The sequence below is a fragment of the Thermothelomyces thermophilus genome, chromosome 4 (assembly GCF_000226095.1).
Source record: "Thermothelomyces thermophilus ATCC 42464 chromosome 4, complete sequence".
NCBI lineage: Eukaryota > Fungi > Ascomycota > Sordariomycetes > Sordariales > Chaetomiaceae > Thermothelomyces > Thermothelomyces thermophilus.
The window spans coordinates 4,076,271-4,098,344 of record NC_016475.1 but is presented as its reverse complement, the minus strand read 5'-3'; the positions used below and the strand labels follow the sequence as shown (position 1 = coordinate 4,098,344).

The following is a 22,074-nucleotide window of genomic DNA, read 5'->3' as shown; positions in this document are numbered from 1 at the left end:
CCATTTGATGAAGAAATCCACGTCCGTGGAACAAAATCGGAATCATGGGCTCAACCTTGAAGCCAGGCCCACTACGTCTTTCATGCTGCAGCCAGTTGAGCTCGGATTGTGTACTCAGCGACAAGGATAACTCCCGGCTCAGGCACGTCCACGTCAACGGACAAGTCGCGAAGTTTGGACCTCGCTCGAATAATACTACCGGAAGAGTACCGACCGCCAACTCTCACGAACTTGCATCTTTCTATTCAATACCTTCAAACCTTTCACATCACCAGGTGTCAAGGCCTGAGACGCCGGGGACGTCAGATGCAGCTGGCGAGGTTAATTTCGGCCTTCAATCAGCTCCACCGCGGCAACACACGCCCAAGTTGCCCACCATTGCTCCCGGCCTCTCAAACGCGCAACTCCTTACTCGGGTACAAGTTTCTCTGCAGCTTGGCACTATCGCATCCAAAACAGGAGTCAGTGTCGACAGCATCGCTGCAGCAACTTCAGCCCACGCTGCTGTGATACCCAGTGTCCCGGCCAGCCAAGACGAACGACCAACAACAAAGGGAATACCTGACACGGATCGAAAGGAGCGACCATCATACACACATGTAGATCATGTGTCGGGGAACGTTCAAGCACAGCCATGCCCTCCAGAATCGTCAGGGCAGCATGTGTCTTTGCAACAACCAGAGGTCAATGTCTCGAAGAATTCCAAGGGCCGGCGAATGACGTTGGTTTCAGAGAGGAAGAAACTTTTTGAACAGCTTTCCGGTGAGTGTGATTGCAAGCTCTTTTTTGGGAGGGACCGATCTTTGACCTCCCGTTGTCAATAGGCAACGCCACAGTTCCTACGGTTAAAGCGGCTGCCGTCAGCTCCACGAGGCCCCATTTTCTTCCTAGGCAGTCGACGTTAGCCCCAGGTAACCTTCCGATCCGCGATTTCCAATGCCGAAGATTGCCATCTGCGAGAAATATGCCACAATTACGTTCTTCTCCCCTTTCCCGAATGCCTTACCGGATTCGCGCGGGAGAGCCTCGCGCAGGACTAGGACGAACCCACCGCCAACAAAAAGGAGCACAATACAAAAGCCGGAGTGTTGCCGATTTGCGAAAGTCATTCGAACGAGCACATCGGGCTGATACTTCCCAGACATCCAGCACGTCACTCCCTAATACGCCAAAACGATTCTGTTCGCTCCAGGATACCGACAACCTGACCAACACGGTTACATGCGCCCAGTTACCCTGCGCGCGGAACAGGCAGCCTTTCTTACCTAGCCAAGACAACATGGCTTCAGCAGCTCAAGTTCAGAGACCAGGCAACAATCTGCAGAGGTGCCAACGTTCAGAGCCAGCCGTTGAGCACAGGCAGGAAAATGTTGCTAGGGGCGGTCTTTTTGACGAACTCTCACGAATTGTTCGCCAGAGAAAGGAACACCGAGGGATACCGATCAGTGCTACTGGTCGAGCAGCCACAGACGATTCAGAAGCTTGTTCGTTGCAGACGCAATCCTCGTTGTTATCAGGGCCGGGAGCCGCTAAGCCTTGCAATTGTCACTCTGATTCAAGGGCGGATCATCAGGCATCGCCAAGGACAATGGTGATACGAAACCAGGTCAAGAAGGAGCCTGGGCACCCCATCTACATTTCCGATTTGCAAAAGCCGACAGTAGGCTCACCTTCGTTTTCACATTCAAACCATCGGAGGACAGAGAGCTACCGACACTCACTGAAGTCCAGCCCAAGCATGCCTACGATAGCATCCACCACCATTGCTGCCAGTGCGAGCAGCAGCATACTCCGGTGCTCGTCATCTGCAGGTTTGAAAGCGGGCCATATGGGATCTCTCGATTCATCTTCGAAGTCATTGCCTACTTCAACCGCAAAGTGGTCCCAAGAGAAGGCATCCGTCACGGCGCCTGGCAGCAAACTCGGCACTGCAAATCTTGGAGATCCTTCAGCCAGGGACAACATTGACGTTTTCCAAATTATCAATCGCTCGCAAACTGCCGGCAAACTTCTCGAGCTCACGTCGGCAGAGGAAATAGTGGGATCAACTGCACATCCCACTGGGCGAGTACGTGGTTCTGGCTGGGAGCGGATATTCACACCGCACACTCTGCGGTCATTTCCCTCCTATGTCCAACGAAAGATTTCCGCAAAACAGCCTCCAGAGCTTTCTCGGCAGCCGACGTCTGAAATTGCACAATTTAAGCGGCTTAATCTGGGAACACTCAATGCGCCAGGTATCACGCAGACTCTCTCGACAACAAAACCCAACCGTCAACCGAGCTATTCTTTCAAAGCCACACTCAAGAAGATGTCGAAGTTTAACCAAACCGCAGATGGACGATTGGATCCAGCGGGAAAGGTCGGGGCCCGACCCATTATGCCTGGGTCCGTCAAACTACATGACACGACCGACAAAGTGGCAAGACAACCCTTCCAGGCACCAGCTAATTCGGTTCTTCACAAGAAGGAGAGCCATGAAGGCTTGATCCAGGGATGCACATCAGAAAAAAATAGACAACGGTTAGACACCAGCGGAAATACATGTGACCAACAACGCCGAGCCAGCAACTCCCCAAGCAAACCTCTCGGCAAATCTTATAAATCAGCGGCAGCAGCGGCGGCAGCTAAGCCGGTTTTGACTTCAGCTCCCGCCCAAGCGCACGACATCACATACAGCAAGGGCTTGGGCAACAGGGCTCATCAGCTGATGGAGAGCACCAGCACGAACACGAGTATAAGCTGGGGCCGTCGCGCAGCCGCCGCGGCCTTGGATCTCGGACGGTGGCGGTCCCATAAGGCGCGCAAGGCGAGCTCGTCGTCAGTGTCATGGCCAGCGTCGTCCGTGCCGAAGAAGGCTCCCGGCACCTTGATGAACAGGAGCCGCGAGAGTGACATTTTTGGCGGCCGTGTCCCCGGCCATTCCGAGGTGCGGGCGGAGAGAGTGAGAGTGGCAACGACGGGGCCTGATCTAAATGCGGCGACAGTGGGGGCGGTGACAGACTGCGGATGGTCCGGGTACGTTCGCGGGGAGTAGGACCCGGCGCCTGTTTTACCGGTGGCGACGCCAGAGTGTCGGCTGGTGCACCCTCGCCCGGCAAGGGTGTTGGATGTAGCAAAGCTTAAGAGTTTTGACGCCCGGATTGGGTTTCGTGAGTAGGAAAGAAGCAATAAGGAACAGGATATGATCCCCGTGAGGCTTGTAAAGTTGCTCAGCAAAGGTGGGCTTTGGCGTTATGGACTGGACTACTTAAGGGAACGACGGGTTTGATGGTCTACCGTGCATTAATATAATTAGTACTCTTTGTATGTGAACGTAAGCTTTGCAATACTAGAGGGTTGCAGCCAGGACCTAGTGCTGAGTCTAAGGGTTCGGAGTGCAGGAAATGTAAGCAGGCGGTTACCATCTGTCCAGTTGGATACCGTGGTGAGAGTGGTCACTCACTAGAAGACTTAAAGGGTCTACGTTCAACAGTTATTTGAGAGTAGAATAATTATATGCCGAAGATAGACAGGTACACCGACCGCTCGGGTCTCAGGGAACACAAACACATACATCGCCGTCGACTAATTAATGGTAGCAGAGGGACACCACGGATTGCACAACGACAGTGTATATATGTACTCCACAGCAACTGAACTACTGAGGGGTGGTATGTATACCTCGGTTGAACGTGTTCTCATTTAATTCCCCCCTGCTTTCTACGTTAAGGAGGGACAGAGTATAGGACAGTCTTATTCAAGTGACACTGCAGATTTGTATGGCAAATGTAGAGAAAATAATTTGCGAAGTCTAACTTCTTGTATAGAAAAAACCTAAAGTAGAATTAAGTAAAAGATGTATAGGTAAACTTAACTTTAGAACATCCTCGTCATCGATCACGGGCAACGAGATCCGGTACAACGACCCGGACTGCAGACCGGGAATGCGATGTACCAGGATCGAGGCCTGTGACGACCCGGGCACCGCCCCGACCCTCAGCGCGGACAAGAAGCACTTTGCTTGCTGCCTGGAGGGACAGCAGCTCCTCGGCAGCCCCGACACGGCGTTTGACTGCTGCGCCGGCGGCCACGACTTGGTGGGCTCCGCCGCGACGGGCTACCGCTGCTGCCCGATCGGCTACACGTACGACGGACAGCTGTGCAGGGAGCTGTGCAAGAACGGAAAGCAGCTGGTCGACGGGAAATGTGTCTGCCCCGAGGGGACCGTCGAGGCGGCGGACGGGACCTGCAGGCAGGCCAGGCCGCCGAAGCCGGATTGTTCGTCTGGATTGGAGACGGGTGAGTGACTGACTATTTAATTTTTAAGAGAGAGAAGGAAAGTCGGTTTGATTGATTAATCAGACGAGCTGACGCCGAGCGATCTCCCAACAAACAAACAAACAAACACACAGGAAAATGCCACACCTTCACGAGCGAGAATGGCGACCGCCTCGGCCTGCACAACGACGGGGTGTACTACGCCACCAAGGACAGCATAGCCCATCGGTACGGCAAGTTCCAGCTCTGCAAGGACGAGAAGTGCACGCCCGGCCTGGCCATCAACCCGTCCGACAAGACGTACATCCGGGACATCTACGGCGACGTCACGACGGGCGCCAACGCCGGCATGTGGCTCAACAACGCCAAGAACGGCCGGCACATCGGGCGCACCAAGGCCTTCGACCAGGCGGGCGAGTTCGCGCTGAGCAAGTGGCCCTGCGGCAAGTACTGCCTCGGCGGCTTCCGGCACGGCCTCGGCCCGGCCTGTCCCGCCCAGACCCCGGCCCTGACCTTCTACACGCAGGATCCCCAGATGTGCGTCCCCTTCGAGCTGACCGAGGTCCCCTGCGACATCAAGTCCGACGCCAACAACTGCATCTGGACGAACGGAGACCAGTGCTGCGACAAGGTCGATTGCTCTTGGAGGAGGCGCGGCGGCGACTCGGGCCACAAGTGCCATTAATTAAATCTCAATGGCTCGGAAGCTGCAAATGCTGTTGTTGGCGTTCTTTCCGTGGTACTACCTGTGGTCTAATTAGGAGGTTCCGGAGCAGGGGTGTGCAATGATTGAGAAGATCATCTGGAATCAATTGGACTAGTTATTTAATTAGCGCTCATCATTACCTGGACGTGTTAGATTGGAACTGCCCGGTGTTTAAGTTTGCGCAACATTTACCTAGCAACTGATACAAGGTAATTACCATTCTTGGTTCGAATGGAGAAAGAAGGTTTGTGTGCAAATGTGAGGAAGGTGCTGCGAAGATTCACATCAAGACTACCGGGCTTTGGAGCTTTCAGCTAATTAATAATAGCTATTTCAGAGCCTATCGGAACCAAAACGGAGAACCCGCTCCCGTTAGGGAACCACGGTCAGGATGGTAGGCTATAAGGGCGCCCAAACCCGGCCAAAGAGCACTTTTGCCTCATCTTCCAGCCTCATCTTTCAGGTGGTACGCGGTTTCCTTGAACGAGGGCGAGGAGAATTAGCTCGTAATCACCTTCGTTCCAAATCCTCAAGCACAGAAATACTCTAGCATGTGGCACAGCTCTTCACAAAGGCTGGATACTGCAAGTGGGGTTAGGCGCTCAATCCTAACAAGAGCAAGCACAAGGGACAGCCCTTTTGTCTTGTTGTCTTCTATTATGTTTCTACTCTCAGATAATGCCCTCTTTGTTTCTTCTTTCTGGTCTTAACTTTATAAGTACACTGGCCTTTTTTTTGTTTCAACCAGAATAATAATAAAAAGTGGGTATCTTGGGTAGACTGTCACTTTCGAGCCTGGGCGTGGTTCTGGGGCGCCGAGTTCGAGAATGTTTACAGTACTGTAGAGGTTTCATCTGGGGACGACCTTCTCAAGGTTAGGGCTGAATGACGGTGAACGAGGCGAGGGTTAGAGAAGCGACGATACTTTTGGAACCATGTCTATGTCTGTTGTTTGTTTCTATTGGGTAGATTCCTTCATTGGTATCGGTATAAGGAAAGCTCCCAAAAGTGTATATTCTATAATCGTCTAGCATGACTTTACCTTCAAATCCGCGGGGACGGTGTTGGCAATGGGATAATGCGGAGACAGGAATTCAAACCGCTACGGTTATATATGTTAGTTAATTACCTTTTGACATCACAAATCCTTCTGTTTCCTCTCCCATCTGATCGAAGACACCTTTTAACCCATCTACACCTCCCGTTTCCTTCTTCTCCACTGCTGGGAGGGTCAAGTCCTGCCTACTCGGTCAGCCCCATCCCCTTCCCAATCTTCCGCACCAGAGCCTTCTTCAGATACCACTCTCTTGCCAAACTCCTCGTCATCTTGGCAAACGTCTGCGGCGTGATCCGGCCCTTCTCCACCGCGCGTCCCAACACAAAGATGGCGTCGGCCAACGCCCGTTCCTCGGCCACCAGCTCGTACAGCTGGTTTCCGACCACCGTCGGCGCCACCAAGAGCTCGTCGATGTCCGGCCTTGGGTGATTTGCCGACGACTCAATCACGCTGTCGGCCTGGCGCAGCGAGTCTTGCAGAATAGACGTGTTCGAGTTGAGGACGGCAGTGAGCTGGGTCAGTTGGGCCGACTCGGCTTGGAGGGTGGTCATGGCTTGTAGCATGGCGGCGCGCTGGGCTCGGAGACCCTCGAGGGAGGCCGTGTTTTGGGCGCGGGCCTTTTCGCGGTAGGCATGTAGTGTCTGGGCGAGCTGGTGGAGGAGCTGGTCCTTCTCGGGGTTGGGCGGAATCGGCGGCGGAGGAACGGAGGAAGGGGAAGGGATCGTTACCGTGAGATCGTCATCCAACAGATCCGGCGGCGGAGGTGGTTTCTGTTGGGACTGGGTTTGGACGGGCGGCAGGGTTTGTTGCCATGTCGGCGGAGGGGTGCTGTACCCTTGGGGGTGAGCAAAGGTTGACATTCGTGGGTCGGCGGGCGGATATGTGGGTGGTTGAGGTGAGTGTGGTGGTCCGGGCGAGAAGCTGGCCGTGGGTGGTGGGCCCTGATACTGCATGGAGTGGTAAGAGGGATGTTGCATGGCTGCTGGGGCTGGGGGAGACATCGGGGGCATTGAAACGGGCGGACCCCGTGCTGCTTGCGCTTGTGCTTCGGGTGGTAGTGGCGCTGCTGTCTCATAACGCGAAGGCCCAGCTCTAGCGGGTTCGTGCCGCGTAGGAGGCGATCCTCCTGAAGCATGTTGGCCTAGAGGGCCACCAATCTTCGGTGGCGGGGGCGGAGGGGCTGGAGGACCATCTTGTCGGACCGGAACTGGGGAGGGCTGCTGTTGGGGCGCGGGCTGCGTTCCTGGTTTTGGAGGTGGTGGTGGCGGCCTCGGCCCTTCTGAAGCTGGTGATTGAACTCGACTTGCTGGCTTCGGGGCGAGATCTGGAGGGAGGGGAGGTACGGGAGGAGGAGTCTGCGTCGGTTGTGCCCGAGGCGGCGGGGGCCCCGGCTGGCGAGCAACAATGGGGGGCTCCTTGGCAAACACGTCCTGAAGAATGGCCAGGAAATCCAAGATTGTGGATTTCTGCAGATAACCAAATCAGCCCAGTGACCATATCGTCTGTGTATCATGCCTCTTACATCCCAAAACGTCGCCCATCCGACAAGGTAGGGATGATAGACCTGGCCCTGCGGGTCGACGTGTTGCCCCGGACGCACCACCATGGTTTCGGTCGGGGTTACGTAGATGAGCGGTGGCTCGCGCGGGTACGCGTGCGGAACCCATATTGATATGGGGAAACGGTAGGTTGTGCCGCGGAAGACGACTGGGATTGTTCCCGATAGGTGGAGGAGGAGGGCCGAGGCGCCATTGGGAAATGCTGCGAACACCCTGTCAACCAGAATTCATCACCGGATATGGGGCCGCGTACGTACTGTAGACATCAGTCTTGGGGGATATCGAGGGATACTGTGACAAGGCTGCGGCCACGTCGTTGTAGGTGCGGTTGACATCGTGGTATTCCTGCTCATGGACGAGGCGGGGTCAGTTCGGCGTCGATCGCCGTGTAATGAATGACTGATAGTCGCGGGAACCGCTCACACTTGTCAGGACGCTGTACAGCCAGTTGAGGACATGCTGCTGGACCACCATGTTGAGCTGGCATCGATGCGCTCGTGCTATCGGCGCATCGCTTGTAGCTGCTCAGCCGTCGAGGTCGGCTCCCGTCAGCACACTGGAAGATGCCTCCGGGGTGCCAAGCCAGGCGATCAGAGGGGCTTGGCTTGGCGCGCCATGACGGACAAGGCTCCTTGGCGGGGTGGTGGCCCAAGCTCTTCCCGTTCCTAAGCGAGCCACTGAGCCCTGTGATTCATGGGATCTTGTGGCACCTGGATGGCGCGCTATGCACGCCACATGAACCCCATTTTCGCCGCGGGGCGTCATTCACATCCAGATTCGCCAACCCCACGCTTTAACGCGCATCGAACCATTGTTGCTTACAATTGTTGCTTACACAATTCCGCGCGCCCAAACAATTTTTCTAACCTTCAAGGTTCTTCTAAAGTCCGCCACCGGACGGAAGGAACGGGAACGAAATGCAGAGTCCCGAGGTCAAGAATAATCAGGCCACCCGATCTGGTCATGGCCGTTGTCGGAAGAGGCACGAGGGTCTCTCGAAATCGGCCAACAGCGAATCCCATTAACCTCGATCTCCCTTCCGACTCCACCCGGTCAGTCGGCGTTTTGAGATCTATTTCGGTTGTTTCTAGAAACCGATGTCGCAGGTGACTGCACCCTTTATTAGCGTTCTTTCAGGAAACAGAGGGGCAAACTTCCGGTTGCTTGCGTCTGAAGGCGTGGTGATTACAAAGGGCCCACTCCTCCCGAGCCAGAGTTTTGAAACCCAGTTCAACTCATTGAAACCCTTTCCCCTTCCCAGTCAGGCGCGGCCTTTCCGAAATTTTTTGCCTCAGACTCGCTACATGCCCACGCCACACAAGAGTTCTCGCACGGCTGAGGAGTATTACAGAGCGCATTCTGTATACTCCTTGCGTCAGGACCTCTTAGTTCATCAACTTGGGAATCGTCAACCTCGCCTTGCAATTCCTATTGGCTAAGCGCACACCAACTTGGTCGTCGCGCCATTTCTAGAGGACAACACCACCCTCAAGACAAAGCCAAGCAAGGATTCAGCAGGCTTGCTCAATAGCAGCCATGCTTCCCCCGATTCCCGTCTTGGCCGACTATGGGATCTCGCCAACCCACGGCTTCCTCCCTGACGTTCTGCCGTTGACGAGACTCCCGGATCCCTACTATAACAAGTGGGAGGCCATCGTCGCCAACCTTCAGGGCCTGATTCTCAGCAAGCGGTTGCGCGGTGTCATCGACCGCCTTCCCGTGCTCTCGACCATCGGTCTGGAACACGAAGCAGAATGGCGCAGAGCTTACTCGATTCTGTGCTTCATGGCCCACGGCTACATCTGGGGTGGTGATAGCCCCAGTGACCGCCTACCTCCTTCCATCTCGATTCCGCTGCTGGAGATATCGGCCCATCTCGAGGTGCCACCCGTCGCCACCTATGCCGCGGTGTGTCTGTGGAACTTCAAGCCGCTGTTCATGGACGAGGGCATCGATAATCTCGAGAACCTCGCCACTCTCACCACTCTTACCGGTTCCCTGGACGAGTCATGGTTCTATCTGGTCTCAGTAGCCATGGAAGCCCGGGGAGCCCCCATCATCCCACTGATGCTGACCGCCATTGCCGCCGCCCGGGAAGACGATGCGACGACGGTGACCAGCTGCCTCAACACCTTTGCCGAGCGCCTGGACGACCTTACCGCGTTGCTCCAGCGCATGCACGAGAACTGCGACCCGCATATCTTTTACCACCGGATTCGGCCCTTCCTCGCCGGCAGCAAGAACATGGCCGAGGCCGGCCTTCCCCACGGCGTCATCTACGAGGATGGCTCCGGCAAAGAGACTTACCGCCAGTACGCCGGCGGCAGCAACGCTCAGAGCAGCCTCATCCAATTCTTCGATATAGTCCTGGGCGTCGACCACCGCCCGACGGGCGAGAAGAAGTCTCGTTCAGTAACCCAGGATACCGCGGAGCGAGAGGGCCGAGCCCCGCCGCCCAAGCACAACTTCATCATGGAGATGCGGAAGTACATGCCGGGTCCGCATGCGCGCTTTCTCGGGGACGTGCAGGCTGTCGCCAACCTGCGCGACTATGTTGAGAGCCACGCGGATAACCGGCCTCTGTGCGTTGCCTACGATGCATGCCTGTCTATGCTGCGGAACCTGCGCGACAAGCACATCGCCATCGTCACCCGCTACATCGTGGTACCCTCCCGTGAGGTTCGCGCCCGGAGCCGCAGCCCCGAGGCCACGCGCCGCAAGATCAACCTGGCCACCGCTTCCCGCCAGCGCCCGGGCCCGCAGGGCATCGCGTATCGTCCGGAGGAGCCGAACGATGCCGACGGCAAGAAGGGGGCGAGCCTCAAGGGCACCGGCGGCACCGCGCTCATCTCCTTTTTGAAGCAGGCGCGCGATGAGACGGGCGAACCGGCTATTGAAGAGTGGACGAAGCGGTTCATGAGTCGCCAGCTTAGGACCGAGGGCCAGGGTGACTTCTTCGCCGGTAAGCCCGACGAGGGAGCCGGCTTGCAGGTCAGCGCGGCGGCGGGCGGGGCCGAAGAGGTGACAATGCACGGACTCGCTGGCTCTTGGACCATGGATGAGGATGTGGGCGGAATCTGTAACTACTAAAGCTTAATGGGCGGGTTGAGCCGGCGTCTGGAGTGCTCTAAGAGAGAACAAAAGATAGAGCGATTTGTTTTTCGCCGAGCGTCTGCATGCCTATCTGGTTGACAGTGGTGTTATGGCGTTTGTTCAGGCCAAATCTGAGAAGTCGCGTCAGAGAGCTGCACACACAACAGGACATGTTACCGTTAGTGGCTGTAGGAGTATCGAAGAGGGGCTGAGCTGAGAACCGCAAATGGACCGTTAATTAGGTAGTAAGAAATCATGCTGTGTGTTTTTCCCGATCTAAGTTCTATGCACAACTAGCGATCAGAGAGACCTGTCGCTGCAAAGGGAGTGACTCCCAGTCATTGATTGGAGCTCATCCCTTGCTTGGCTAACTCCAACTCTTCCCTCCCCCCTTTCATTCCTTCCCCCCCCCCCCCCCCCCCAAAAAAAAAAAAAAAATTAACTCGTAATCACCCCTCCGCTCAAATCTCACCCTCACTCTCCCTCCCCCTCAAGCGTCCTCTCCCACTCCTCGCCCAACCGGCCGTCCCCGCCGCTCCCGTCCTCGCTCTTGCTCCTCCTCATGTTCTTCGCCGCTCCCCGGGCCCGCTTCTCCTCCCGCTCCCGCGCCCGCCTCTCCTGCTGCTGCCGCGCCGCCTTCTCCATCCTCCGCGGCGTCGTCCCCATCAGCCAGAGCCCCACCTTGGCTCCCGCGGGCATGGAGGCGGCGTCGACGCGGAGGACCTGGTTCCGGAGGGAAGTCGAAGACGACGACGACGAGCGTGGGGAGGAGGGCTTATTACCGGACTTGCCGGGGGTGCTGCTGCCCGGGGCGTGCGCGTAGGCGGCGCCGTCTTCTCGGTTCTGGTCGATACCGACGCCGGACTGGCGGGCGGTGAGACGATTGAGGGAGGGGTTGGAGGTGGCCGTGGGGTGGAAGAAGGCTGACGAGGTGGGACGGGGGCGGGACACAGGGACGGAGGCGGCGTTGGACTGTTGTGAGTAGACTGACGAGGCCGCGGTGAGAGGGGGAGGGGGCAGAGGGGGGTTGCCGCGGGAGGTGCTGCGGCGATGGTTGTTGGTGTTGGCAGAAGGCATGGTGAATGGTTAGTTATGGCGTGCGACTACGAAGGTTAGAGCTCGGTTGGGTTCCTAATGTGGCTTTTTGCGTCGCTCTGAGTGCCGCAATACGCAATAGAGGCGGATGAGATGAACTTTAAATATCCCTTTGGCTAACCGATGGCGACAAATGAAGCTGTTCGGCCGTGCGACGAACAGCCGTGGGAGCCCACGCGTCGACATTGAACCTCTGAAGGCGCCCATTGTTCGTAGTCAACGTCAACAATCGAATAAAGAACGCTCAGGAATTCGACAGAACACAAGAGCTGCTAGTATCTGCTGAACTCGATGATATCTGGGTGCGAAAAGAAGTTTCTCAAGTCCTCCTGCCTTCATCGTTCATGAAATGAGAAATGCGCAGAATCCTTACATGGCGCGAATCGCAACATCGGGGTCGAACAAGCAGACATCCATAATAGGTATACCCGTGAACCCCATGTGAGCATCCTGGAGGAATCACAAAGCACGCCCGCAAGCAATGAACGGGGCAAAGGAGCAAGGTATCGTGTATTATTAGCATTGAGTGTATCCGCCAAACGCCGCCCTTGGAGTTGTTCGGTGATATCCGCAACCGAGCAATCGATCCGTTTCCCCCATATCGTACAGATTATATTCGACTTCTTATACAAGCGTTCATCCGGATTTTTGATGTACTTCTTGTTTTCGCGCGTTTCGATCTCCGTGATCGTTGGATGGTCGGTCAATTACTCCGGGCTGGGATCAGTCAGCAAAGCTGTACAGGCGAAAAACGTGCAAGTGTGACGAACCAAAGGATGGCCCCGGCAAAGCCGCTGGCGAGGAAGGTGACGGCAACCTATTGAACCTGTCAGTCAAAGAAACAGACGATCAACAGGAAGGGTTGCGACGAACCCCAAAAGCAGCGACACTGCGAACAATGGGGGCGTTCTCGGAGACAAAGAAGGCGTTGTAGAGGCCGGTAATTGGGTTGTAGGAGCGGCGCGAGCCACCGAGACGCTTAGGAGCCATCGTGATTGTGATGTGTCGTGGACGATCTTGCGCTGCTGGATGCGAATCGATGGAGAAGTTTTGAACTTATCGATGTTTGACTTGGGAGGTTGCTACGAAACCAAAATTTCGGGTGACGCACGGATGCCCGGGCCAACTGCCCCGGCCGGGGCCTTGGCACGGACTCAATGGGGCAAATGATAAGATAAGCAAGCGGCCCCGCCACCCTTGCCAGCAAGCCAGCGTTGTTGCACCACCAACCCCACCACAACACAACCTGAGCAACATCGTTACTTCCATTGCTGACTTGGCGCGCCTGAAGCTATATTCAGGTCTCGGCATTCCGTTTTGTCTCTACTTACGACCATGCAATGTATCTGTGATCGCTTCATAAAACCACAAACACCAGAATCCGAACATGGCTGAGAACGCAACCTCTCCCGCCGCCGGCGGATTTCTGCCTCAATCACTGCCGTCACCGGCGCCGACGGCGTCTACGGTCAGCACAAGACCTGTTGGCCTACCGCACCCGCGTTCGCGCGCCCTACGCCCCGGCTCTGCCAAAGAGGATCAGGTGCGGAATTTTATCTCGGACCGCATGGCCCACATCACGCGGCGGTTTGTCAAGAAAGTCGGCGCGGCCTCACTCGGCGACAAGGTGGATGACCAGATGATGGACGAGGAGGAGGTGGAGGGCTACAACTCGCTGGACGAGCTGTGTAAGGACCTGAACGAAGTAATCCGCATTGTGTGGCTGTCCGGAACCCGTAGGTGAACCCCGGCCACCCTGACATCCGAGAGGAGATTGGGTGCTTGTTTACTTACTCCTTCAGCAAACTTACAAATACCCTCCCTCCTCAACATTGCCAGTGAATTCAACACCTGGATGACTGGCTTCCCGCCCTCTGAAACAGCAGCGTTTGATATTTTGCACAAGCTTGACCACTGCTTTGCCAGCTTGCTCTCGGGAGAGGACATCGAGAGCCACGAGCCCCTTCCCGGGTTTGAGAACGGGCTTCGGAGCGGGATGACCCGGACGGATATGGTCCGGTGCAAGAGCACGGTCCAGAATGCCCGCGTTGTGGTTGTTGATGTCATGAGCAAGCGGCGCCCCGGGAACGTCCAGGAGGTGCCGGCGGACGAGACGGAGGAGAGCGGAACCGAAGGGCCCGGCGGGTTTAATGACAGTGCTTGGGACGATAAGGAGAGTCTGTACATGGATGTGGCTAGGGTCTACGAGAACACGCTGGTCAAGCTAGGGGACACGATGGGGGAGTCAGGTATAGCAGACACTGAGATGTCGGCAGAATAGAGACAACCTTGTTCAACCGGTGCCAGCGTTCATATGCGTTTCCCGAGGAAACAAACGATCAAACACACTTAACCTGTGGGGAATCAGCCGGCCCGTTGGTGCAACATTGGTTATAGGATTGGATTGCTCCGAGCAGGATGTCTTAGCTTTGAAACACCTACTTGGAGTGGTTTCGGAACCTACGCCGGGGTTTTCGAACCTAAGGTAGCTGCTTCAACCTACCACGACTTCGTCAATTTTGATATTAATAAACCATTTCAAATCTCAACGACGATAGTCAACGGTTCAATATGCCTTTTACCGGACAGATCTACGAGATGCGACCGTGAAATATCACCTCAATCGTTGTTCAATGCGACGCGTTGGCCGCGAATTTGGCATGTCCTTCGCATGGTGAACCACTTTTCAGGCTTTCGGATAATTAAGGGGCGGGTGTGCGTGAGATGAACACGGCTTCTACAGTCACTGTTCGCACTCACTAGTTCCGGGGCAGCGGCAGCTAACCAAGACCTTGCGAGGGTGAGACGGGTTATCATGTAACATACACACGTCTACACTACAGATCTGTTCTATATGCAGCATCGTGGTCTAATTACTACTCCCCTTTGTTTTCTCTCTCTCTTTCTAATCAAAGGCAACTAATTAACTGGTGAAGGAAAGAAAGAAAAAAATAATATCAAGGTTGCTCAGAACCTCCTGAAGCGCTTGCCATTGCTCTTCTCCTTCCCGTTGCCGTCGCCGGCGGGAGCCTTGCCCTTGCCCTTGCCCTTGCCCTTGCCGACGGGCCCGTCGACGGCGGACTCGTAGGTTGAGCCGATCTCGCCCCAGCGCAGGTTGCTGAAGACGACCTCCGGGTCGGGCTGGACGCGGATGATGTTGGACGGGTTGCCCTCGTCCGGGTCGCAGGGGCCGGCCTCGCCCGAGTCGAGCCAGTTCATGTTGTCGCCCTCGCTCCACCAGATGCTGAGGGCGAGGACCATGCCGCGCGTCAGGGCGTCGCCCATGGCCTCCATGGCGCCGAGCTCCGTGAAGCGGGCGGCGCCGGTGGCGGCGCAGAACTCGTCCGTCATGCGGTCCGTCGGGGGCAGGCCGGGCTTGTCGACGACGTACGACTCGATCACCCTGCCGTCCTGGACGAAGAGCCGGTAGATGCTCTCGAGCTTGCCGCCCCCCGCGTCGCCGCCGGCGCGGAACTGCGTGACGACCGAGAAGGGCCGGGTCGTGTCCACCCTGAACTCGGCGCCCTCGCCGTAGTAGTCCGTCACGTTGACCCGGTACGGGTTCCAGGCGCAGCCGTTCTTGTCGCACACGCCGTCGAACTCGCACTCGGCGCCCTCGCACAGGTACGGCCCCGCCTTGCTGCACGGGTGCGGCGCGATGTGCTGCGCCCGCGCGTTGGCCTCCCAGATATCCATCTCGTTGCAGCACGCGCCCTTGCCCTCGATGTTGCCCTGTGTCATGTCAGCCCACCGAGTTCTTCTTAATTCTATTATATCAAAAAAAGAAAAGGAAAAAAGAAACAAGATTAATAGGAGAATACGTACGAGGCCGTTGATGAAGGGGGTGACGTAGCACTGGGCGTCGCAGTAGCCGGTGCCAAAGGTGGCGCCGCCCGGGTTGAGCTCGCTCCGGGCGCCGGTGGCGTCCATCTCGGAGAGGTAGAGGGCGCTGTTCATGCCGCAGGGCAGCTTGGTGGCGTCGACGTCAAAGGTGAACTCGTTGCCGGTCAGCTTGAGCATCTCGTAGCGCTCCTTGGTCTCGTCGAGCAGGTAGACGCGCGGGCTGACGACGTTGCCGCCGACTAGCTGCTTGAGGCGCAGCGAGGTGCCGTCGGTCGAGACCCCGTGCCGGCCGTAGTCCGAGACCGGGTCCATGATGCAGTTCCTGGCGCACGACTCGAGGTCCGGGCAGGCCGTCTCGTTGGGCTTCTGGCCCCAGTCGCCGCAGTTGTACGGGTTGTCGACCTGGTGGACCGGGTGCGATAGGGCGTCCAGCACGATGTAGTTGGTCTTCTCCTCGCACCCGTCCGCCTTGGTGCAGCGGTACGTCGTGATCTGCGGGTGCACCTCCTCGCCCTCGCCGGGCGTCTGGGCCTTGGCCGCGCCCACGAGGAGCGAGGCGAGGCCTAGGAAAGCAGCGCCGCGACCCATCGTTCTCGAGAGTCTTGTCTTTTTCTTTTTCTTTTGTCAATTCCTCGTGGGGGAAATACACCGCGCTCGGAGCAAGAATTGAGGCTCATGGAGAGAGAACGGCGGGGAGGAGGGGAAGAGGAGGAGAGAGGGGGGGAGGGAGAAAGAGAGGAGGGAGGGAGAGAATGTTGCATCTTAATATATATCATATCCCCCATCGTTCCAAGGCTCGCCTCCTTCCAGTTCGTCGGTTCAGACGAAATCGGGGGACCCCGGAGGACCCCGGGGTCGTCACTGGGATTCCCAGATCTTGGGTTGTTCCGGGCGGAATGTATCCCCTGCCGTGCCATCGTGGACTGCTACTGGTGTGCCTCGGTTATCACTCTGGAGAACCGTTGTGTCAGCCGGGAATACCAAGACGGAAAACGGGCAGCGGCCCCGGATCCCCTCCTAATGTAGGGGGGAGGGGGGAGGGGGGAGGGGTGTCCCGCATCGTCGCGCGCATCGTGCGAGCTGCAAGGCACGACGCCAGGCCGGATCTCGGTGGCCATGCGACGCAACATCTCTACACCTCTTCCAGCATTATTAATCCTAGTGCGATACATGCCCCACAACTAACGCAAATCAGAAAAGTAGCCAAGAAGTCTAGGTACAACCAACCCAATACAAATTTCTATAATACAGAAGTATCAATACCCAGTCTCTCCCCCCTGGTTTTTGCTAGCCGTCGAGGCATTGAGTGTGCCAGGCACTGAAGAAACTCGGGGGGGACTGCCTCCCACGCCTCCAGAACAGCCAGTCGAAGCCCTGTAAGGCTCAGCGATTAAACATCGTAGCGATGTTCAAGCCAATCCTTCATCCAGTGCCATATAGTTATTCTCAATAGGGCTCAAATCTGGGCTTCGAGCCGGCCACTATAGGACCTGGATTCTTATGCTCGAAAGGGCTGTCAACCTGGGGATTTTATCTGTAAGTACCTTTATATAGAAAGTTCTTAGGAGAGTGACATGGTGTGATAATTGTGTAAGTGGCTTGCAAAAGAGTTGAAAAAAGTGGGGCATGTATCGCACTAGGATTAATAATGCTGGAAGAGGTGTAGCAGCTTTCCAGGGCCAACAGCGTTGCAGCGGGCCCGGGCGGCCAAGACGGCTAAGCCGGTCGGCGGAAATTGACGACCCGAATTCCCACGTCCGGAATAACCGTTGGACGGTTGCGGGGACAGAAGGCTGCGAAGGGCATAGCTAGCGAGCCGATCAGCCTCTTGGCCCGGCAGTCGGTGGACGACTTCGTCTGCGTAAGACAGGGGGGTAAGCAAGGGGGGCATGTTTCATGTCCATATGCCTTACTACATATAGATTGTGCATTTGCTCTAGGTTCTGGACCGGAGTGCCACCAGGCTCAAAGCAGGTATCTGGATTGCAACGAGTAAAGTAGAAGCTGTCTGGGAGCTATGGAACTGTTGTCCCTGAACTTTTGCTCCGATCTGTTTGCTAAGCAAGTGCTGAATGCTTGGTTCTGTACACTCCCGACACCACGGGTTAGGATCATGTACTTACTTCATCATGCGAGTAAGAAATTGAGGATTTACATGGCATGAAAGTCCCAAGAGCCATACGAAACATATGAAGGGCGTTTTAGCCATGGGGTTGGTTCGGCCTTTGAGTGCTAGTTTGGCGTTTAAGTCTAAAGCATGGTCCCTCACAAATCAGATGGCTCTTGGCCAGACAGTCGTGCAGTTGTGGCGAGCTACACGTGTTGTCTCAGGTAATTACTTAGCGGTTTAACCCATTTACAGTAGGGGTCCTGGGGATGTCAGTGCTTATTATAAGCAAAAAAACTGCTATCATAGCGAGGCCTGTCAGTTGGGAGACCTTGCCGGTGCCTAGGTCAGAGCTCCCTCTTCTGCCCGAATCCGCTCCGCTGCCAATTGATAAATCCTGCATAGGTCCTTGGAAACGGGGTGCCGCGGCGTTGGTGCGCAATTTCTGAAAGAAGATCCAGCGTACGGATCTACTTCTGCACACAATCGCGCGAAAATAAGCAGAGCCAGGGTACCTAAGGTAGTGGTCATCTAGCTGGGCACCTCCTCCCCCACATGTACGGTGTTGGAACCCGTAGAGGTACACTAGGCCGGTTTATATCTTGCAAAAGCTGAGCTCCAATATTGCAACATGATATGTCTAAATTATCTCCCTTCTTTTCTCTTTGTTCATTAAGCTTCTCGAAGGAGACTAGCGTGCCTGAGTCGCAAGCCGTGCAAACCGGATAAAGCAAGGGAACCTTTTTCGTGTCATTCTGTGACGATGAAAAGTTTAGACTGTGACTAATTATGCTTTACTACTCTCACTTTTTTCTGTTATTTACAGTAGTTCGTACTCCCAGGTGTGCGAATCCTGCACAGTTTGAACCCTAACCCCGAGGTTGCGTTTCCCTGACCTGACCCCGGGTCTTCCCCGCAGCCACCCGCAGCCACCCGCAGCCCATGAGGTTCCCCGCAGAGAAAAGGGTGCGGGGATTCGAGGCAAGTTCGGGCCCTGGATCCAGAGTGCTGCGTACTAAGTGTTCGTCCCAATCCGGACCCTGGCCCGAGCTACTCCAATCTGGCAATTCGGGAAGGGCATTCCGGAGGACAACACGACAACTTTGAACGGCGAGTCGCACGGATCGACGTATTTTTACTAGCTGGTCGGGGCCATTTTGAGAACGACAATGGATCCCGTTTCCAACTTTCTCTCTCCTGCTATCTCCTATTCCTCCTCCTCCCTCCCTTTCATCTCTCTCGCGAGATACCCCATTCTCCCCACTCTACTCTCTCCCTGCTGCCGCTCTGGTGGACCGCTGACCTCTTACCGTTGACTGTTCACGGGCCCAGGCGCAGCGTTTCGGGAACCGTCCTACACCGTTCGGAGTTTGTTGCGATCTTCCGGCAAACCGTCGACCGGCCCGAGGACACGAAGAACGCTGATCAGAAAAGAACAAAAGAAAAGAAAAGAAAAGAAAAGAAAGAAGAGAAGACGGCGCCATGAAGCTCGACTCCTTCGTCGCGACCGCCTTCCTGGCCTCCACGGCGGCAGCCATTGGCCCCGCGGGTCCGATCCCGCGGCTGCACGGGATCGCCGAGAAGATGAAGAACTGGAAGTGGCCGGACCCGTTCAGCTCGCCGCGGCACGAGGAGTTCACGGCGGCGTGCGAGGCGACGGGCCGGTTCCGGGCGGCGGAACACCCTCTGGACGACCTGTCGCTGGAGCATTCGCGCGGCGGGCTGCTGGCCTACCGGGACGCGCTCAAGTCCGTCTTCGCGTCGCGCGAGTACCCGGGCAGCTGGGACGGCGTCGACCCGCACGGCTACGACCGCAAGCTGCTCATCATGGACTACGAGACCATGCCGCTGCGCGTGCGCGAGTGGATCGAGCACCAGGAGCGCACCAACGGGCCCGGAAAAGGCCTCTTCGCCGTCTACCCGCGCCCGGCCCCCGGCACCCGCGTCATGAAAACCATCAAGGTACCCGACGAGGTCCCCGTCAGCGCCGAGTGGCGCGCCAAGGATGACCGTCGGGTCGCCCTGTTCGCACCCGGCGCCATCTACGAGCACCTGCCCCTCTGGGTGGCTGAGGGGAGCGAGTGCGAGGGTAAGTTTGTTTTGTCTTCAAATCTCCCCCTTTTTTTTCGGCTGACGCTAATGCTTTATCCTTTCTGTCTGCCAGAACAACTCGCCGACCTGTCCAAATACAGCGCCGAGCTCGTCGACGGGGGCGTGGTGGCGTACCCCGTCGACCACAGCAGCCCCGGCTCGTCGCCCCTCCAGCGCGAGATCGAGTTTACGATCAAGGCGCAGGTACTCAAGCTCAAGGAGGGTGTGCAGGCGGCCGAGCAGACGGAGAAGACCAAAGATACCAAGAGTGCCGGAAAAGAGGAGCTGTGAGCGACGTGACGGTGTACAGCGGATAAAACGAGAGGGAAGAACGGAGGAAGAGAAACGGCAATAACGTTTTCTTCGCACATACATGATACACCGTCCATGTACACTTTTTGAAACCATGTTTTTTGTTCTTTGATTTTGAGGTCACGCAATAAAGGACTGGTGGTAATCATGGCATTGCTGATGCTTCAATTGAGTGAGCCTCTAATTAGATCCCACACTTCTGGCCTCCCGCGGCGCTCGTTCTCTCTATATTGCACGCAATTACGGTGCATTCGCCACAGAGGTGTGGCTAAAACTGTAAGTCGCTACTTCGTACGAAGTAATTATATGAGATGTAAATCGCTATCTTGGCAGGCTACGATACATGGCTACGATGGCTACGATGGCTCCGATAACTAGATGATGATTGCGTATAGGTACCCTCGCACTCGGCGTATCGAGCCTATCCATTGCTACGAGCGAAGCTTCATGCCCACTGTGGGCCTCGATACGAGGCACGCGAAGCGTATACCACAGACCACAGTCGGGGTAATTACATATTTTATCCCGCATAGGTGCCCATCACACTGACCAATAGCGGGCATTACTGTCCGAGTTTGGTGAGATCCATCGCCTCATTTTGTACCCGATTCGTTTTGACAACAAGAATACGAAACAAACCTCTTCGCAGGAATGGCACAGAAGGGAGAGTCCCCCACCCTCCACCCTCCACAATTCAACAATACGAAAACCAACTGGAATCTCAGATTCAAGGGGAACATTGAACATTGCCTAGAGAACCTTCCTGAATGAATTTGTGTAAAGCTCTTTTGTGCAGAGGATGATGTTGTGACGTTGATCTCCCCACCAAACCAGTACAACGGGCCAGACGGTGATGTCACTGCACCATCAACATCAAAGCGACCCAAATCTGACCATACTTTTAAATACTTGAGCCAAGGGCTGCGGGTTTCTGTTCTCAAAACTGAACTACAATGCCGCTCAGCGTGTCACCAATCTCGACCTCCGTGCTAACTACTTGCCAGAGACTTTTGATCTGATCGCCAAAGTGAGAGAGTGCGTTAACTCACAAGTCCGAACAACTTCCGACGACAACAGGCTATCACCCAAGCGGCGCCTTGATTGATCATTACTTACCGCCCACCACCGACTTGGGCACTTCCTAATACCTACCAGAAAATTCACCCGCATACGACTCTACCAAAATGGCTACCCGACAGTGTTCGCTCCTCTTCGGGTCGGCGAGACATGACCAACTCAATATCTCTCCCACCGGGAATTGAACCCGGGTCTCGAGCGTGACAAGCTCGCATACTGACCACTATACTATGGAAGACGGGCAAAGTGTGGACACTTGCGATAGACAGGGTCGGGCGTTGTGGGGCTGAGACAGGGAAAAGGGCTCTTTGAATGACTTGCCATGATGTGAGTGCGGGTCTAGAGGATCGGACGTGGAAGCCAGCCATGAAATCCCACTTCAAACACACCATCTGTCCGGGAATTCTCCATCACGGCCCTGTTTTGGGTCTCTTGAGTATTGATCCAACCTGGTACAATCTTCTCCGGGCTGTGATTCCCCTCTTAACCGGATGATTCACGGCCTTACTGTCGGCCCGACGAATGGCTGCTCACCGCGGAACGGCTCCGCAGCTAACAAGATGTACTAAATCTAGATTTGAGACTGGCCATACCGTCGAGGTTGCGGCTGAAGAGAGCGGGTTGGAACCGTGAATCAAAGAACTTCCTAGATAATGAACACGATGCGCTAATGCGTCTTGAAACAGATCCGGTTAAGTTTGCGCGCCAGGATTTGCGAAGCATCCCGAAGTGGAGCTGCCTCAGATATCGGGTGCCGAACTTAGAGCACAATGGGAAATAGGAAAAACGAAGACTTCCTATGTTTGTACGGAGTGTCACAGAAACCTAGTGCGCCCAGCATTATCCCTTACTACTTTAACACGTGAAACAGTAA

General features: G+C 55.8%; 8 protein-coding genes and 1 non-coding gene across 9 annotated transcripts; 4 read left to right on the top strand and 5 right to left on the bottom strand.

Moving 5' to 3' along the window:
- Positions 1-3,619: 3,619 nt before the first annotated feature.
- MYCTH_102297 (uncharacterized protein) lies at positions 3,620-4,945 on the top strand (the record flags this gene model as incomplete). The annotated part of the gene is made up of 3 exons (XM_003664564.1): positions 3,620-3,653; positions 3,847-4,281; positions 4,395-4,945. The coding sequence occupies 3 exons, from the start codon at positions 3,620-3,622 to the stop codon at positions 4,943-4,945; spliced, it is 1,020 nt and encodes a 339-aa protein (XP_003664612.1).
- A 983-nt stretch (positions 4,946-5,928) lies between these two features.
- Positions 5,929-7,999, bottom strand: MYCTH_2307601 (uncharacterized protein). The gene is made up of 3 exons (XM_003664563.1): positions 7,840-7,999; positions 7,546-7,784; positions 5,929-7,489 (listed from the first exon to the last, which is right to left on the bottom strand). The coding sequence occupies exons 2-3, from the start codon at positions 7,627-7,629 to the stop codon at positions 6,209-6,211; spliced, it is 1,365 nt and encodes a 454-aa protein (XP_003664611.1). The 5' UTR covers positions 7,630-7,784; positions 7,840-7,999; the 3' UTR covers positions 5,929-6,208.
- A 730-nt stretch (positions 8,000-8,729) lies between these two features.
- MYCTH_2307600 (uncharacterized protein) lies at positions 8,730-10,987 on the top strand. The gene has a single exon (XM_003664562.1). It carries the CDS (start codon positions 9,119-9,121, stop codon positions 10,670-10,672), a length of 1,554 nt encoding a protein of 517 aa, XP_003664610.1. The 5' UTR covers positions 8,730-9,118; the 3' UTR covers positions 10,673-10,987.
- A 162-nt stretch (positions 10,988-11,149) lies between these two features.
- Positions 11,150-11,752, bottom strand: MYCTH_2128417 (uncharacterized protein; the record flags this gene model as incomplete). The annotated part of the gene is made up of 1 exon (XM_003664561.1): positions 11,150-11,752. One exon carries the CDS (start codon positions 11,750-11,752, stop codon positions 11,150-11,152), a length of 603 nt encoding a protein of 200 aa, XP_003664609.1.
- Positions 11,753-12,221: 469 nt separating this feature from the next.
- Positions 12,222-12,872, bottom strand: MYCTH_2307599 (uncharacterized protein). Its single transcript, XM_003664560.1, has 3 exons — positions 12,644-12,872; positions 12,541-12,587; positions 12,222-12,487 (listed from the first exon to the last, which is right to left on the bottom strand). Exons 1-3 carry the CDS (start codon positions 12,758-12,760, stop codon positions 12,478-12,480), a joined length of 174 nt encoding a protein of 57 aa, XP_003664608.1. The 5' UTR covers positions 12,761-12,872; the 3' UTR covers positions 12,222-12,477.
- A 138-nt stretch (positions 12,873-13,010) lies between these two features.
- MYCTH_2307597 (uncharacterized protein) lies at positions 13,011-14,156 on the top strand. The gene is made up of 2 exons (XM_003664559.1): positions 13,011-13,506; positions 13,573-14,156. Exons 1-2 carry the CDS (start codon positions 13,158-13,160, stop codon positions 14,049-14,051), a joined length of 828 nt encoding a protein of 275 aa, XP_003664607.1. The 5' UTR covers positions 13,011-13,157; the 3' UTR covers positions 14,052-14,156.
- A 420-nt stretch (positions 14,157-14,576) lies between these two features.
- Positions 14,577-16,644, bottom strand: MYCTH_116157 (glycoside hydrolase family 7 protein). The gene is made up of 2 exons (XM_003664558.1): positions 15,596-16,644; positions 14,577-15,502 (listed from the first exon to the last, which is right to left on the bottom strand). The coding sequence occupies exons 1-2, from the start codon at positions 16,199-16,201 to the stop codon at positions 14,738-14,740; spliced, it is 1,371 nt and encodes a 456-aa protein (XP_003664606.1). The 5' UTR covers positions 16,202-16,644; the 3' UTR covers positions 14,577-14,737.
- Positions 16,645-18,910: 2,266 nt separating this feature from the next.
- On the top strand, positions 18,911-20,319 carry MYCTH_68753 (uncharacterized protein). Its single transcript, XM_003664557.1, has 2 exons — positions 18,911-19,809; positions 19,885-20,319. The coding sequence occupies exons 1-2, from the start codon at positions 19,203-19,205 to the stop codon at positions 20,100-20,102; spliced, it is 825 nt and encodes a 274-aa protein (XP_003664605.1). The 5' UTR covers positions 18,911-19,202; the 3' UTR covers positions 20,103-20,319.
- A 1,047-nt stretch (positions 20,320-21,366) lies between these two features.
- Positions 21,367-21,438, bottom strand: MYCTH_t116. The gene has a single exon. It is a non-coding gene; the product is annotated as a tRNA-Asp (tRNA).
- Between the last annotated feature and the right edge of the window lie 636 nt (positions 21,439-22,074).

What these genes read in the sequence shown, in the direction of transcription:
- MYCTH_2307601 (XM_003664563.1), bottom strand. Translation starts at nt 7,629, where the DNA reads ATGGTGGTGCGTCCGGGGCAACACGTCGACCCGCAGGGCCAGGTCTAT. An exon ending in GATGGGCGACGTTTTGGGAT is followed by an intron (nt 7,490 to 7,545) that starts GTAAGAGGCATG and finishes GGTTATCTGCAG; the next exon opens with AAATCCACAATCTTGGATTT.
- MYCTH_2307600 (XM_003664562.1), top strand. Translation starts at nt 9,119, where the DNA reads ATGCTTCCCCCGATTCCCGTCTTGGCCGACTATGGGATCTCGCCAACC.
- MYCTH_2307599 (XM_003664560.1), bottom strand. Translation starts at nt 12,760, where the DNA reads ATGGCTCCTAAGCGTCTCGGTGGCTCGCGCCGCTCCTACAACCCAATT. An exon ending in GCAGTGTCGCTGCTTTTGGG is followed by an intron (nt 12,588 to 12,643) that starts GTTCGTCGCAAC and finishes CAGGTTCAATAG; the next exon opens with GTTGCCGTCACCTTCCTCGC.
- MYCTH_2307597 (XM_003664559.1), top strand. Translation starts at nt 13,158, where the DNA reads ATGGCTGAGAACGCAACCTCTCCCGCCGCCGGCGGATTTCTGCCTCAA. An exon ending in TGTGTGGCTGTCCGGAACCC is followed by an intron (nt 13,507 to 13,572) that starts GTAGGTGAACCC and finishes TTACTCCTTCAG; the next exon opens with CAAACTTACAAATACCCTCC.
- MYCTH_116157 (XM_003664558.1), bottom strand. Translation starts at nt 16,201, where the DNA reads ATGGGTCGCGGCGCTGCTTTCCTAGGCCTCGCCTCGCTCCTCGTGGGC. An exon ending in CCCCCTTCATCAACGGCCTC is followed by an intron (nt 15,503 to 15,595) that starts GTACGTATTCTC and finishes GACATGACACAG; the next exon opens with GGCAACATCGAGGGCAAGGG.
- MYCTH_68753 (XM_003664557.1), top strand. Translation starts at nt 19,203, where the DNA reads ATGAAGCTCGACTCCTTCGTCGCGACCGCCTTCCTGGCCTCCACGGCG. An exon ending in TGAGGGGAGCGAGTGCGAGG is followed by an intron (nt 19,810 to 19,884) that starts GTAAGTTTGTTT and finishes TCTGTCTGCCAG; the next exon opens with AACAACTCGCCGACCTGTCC.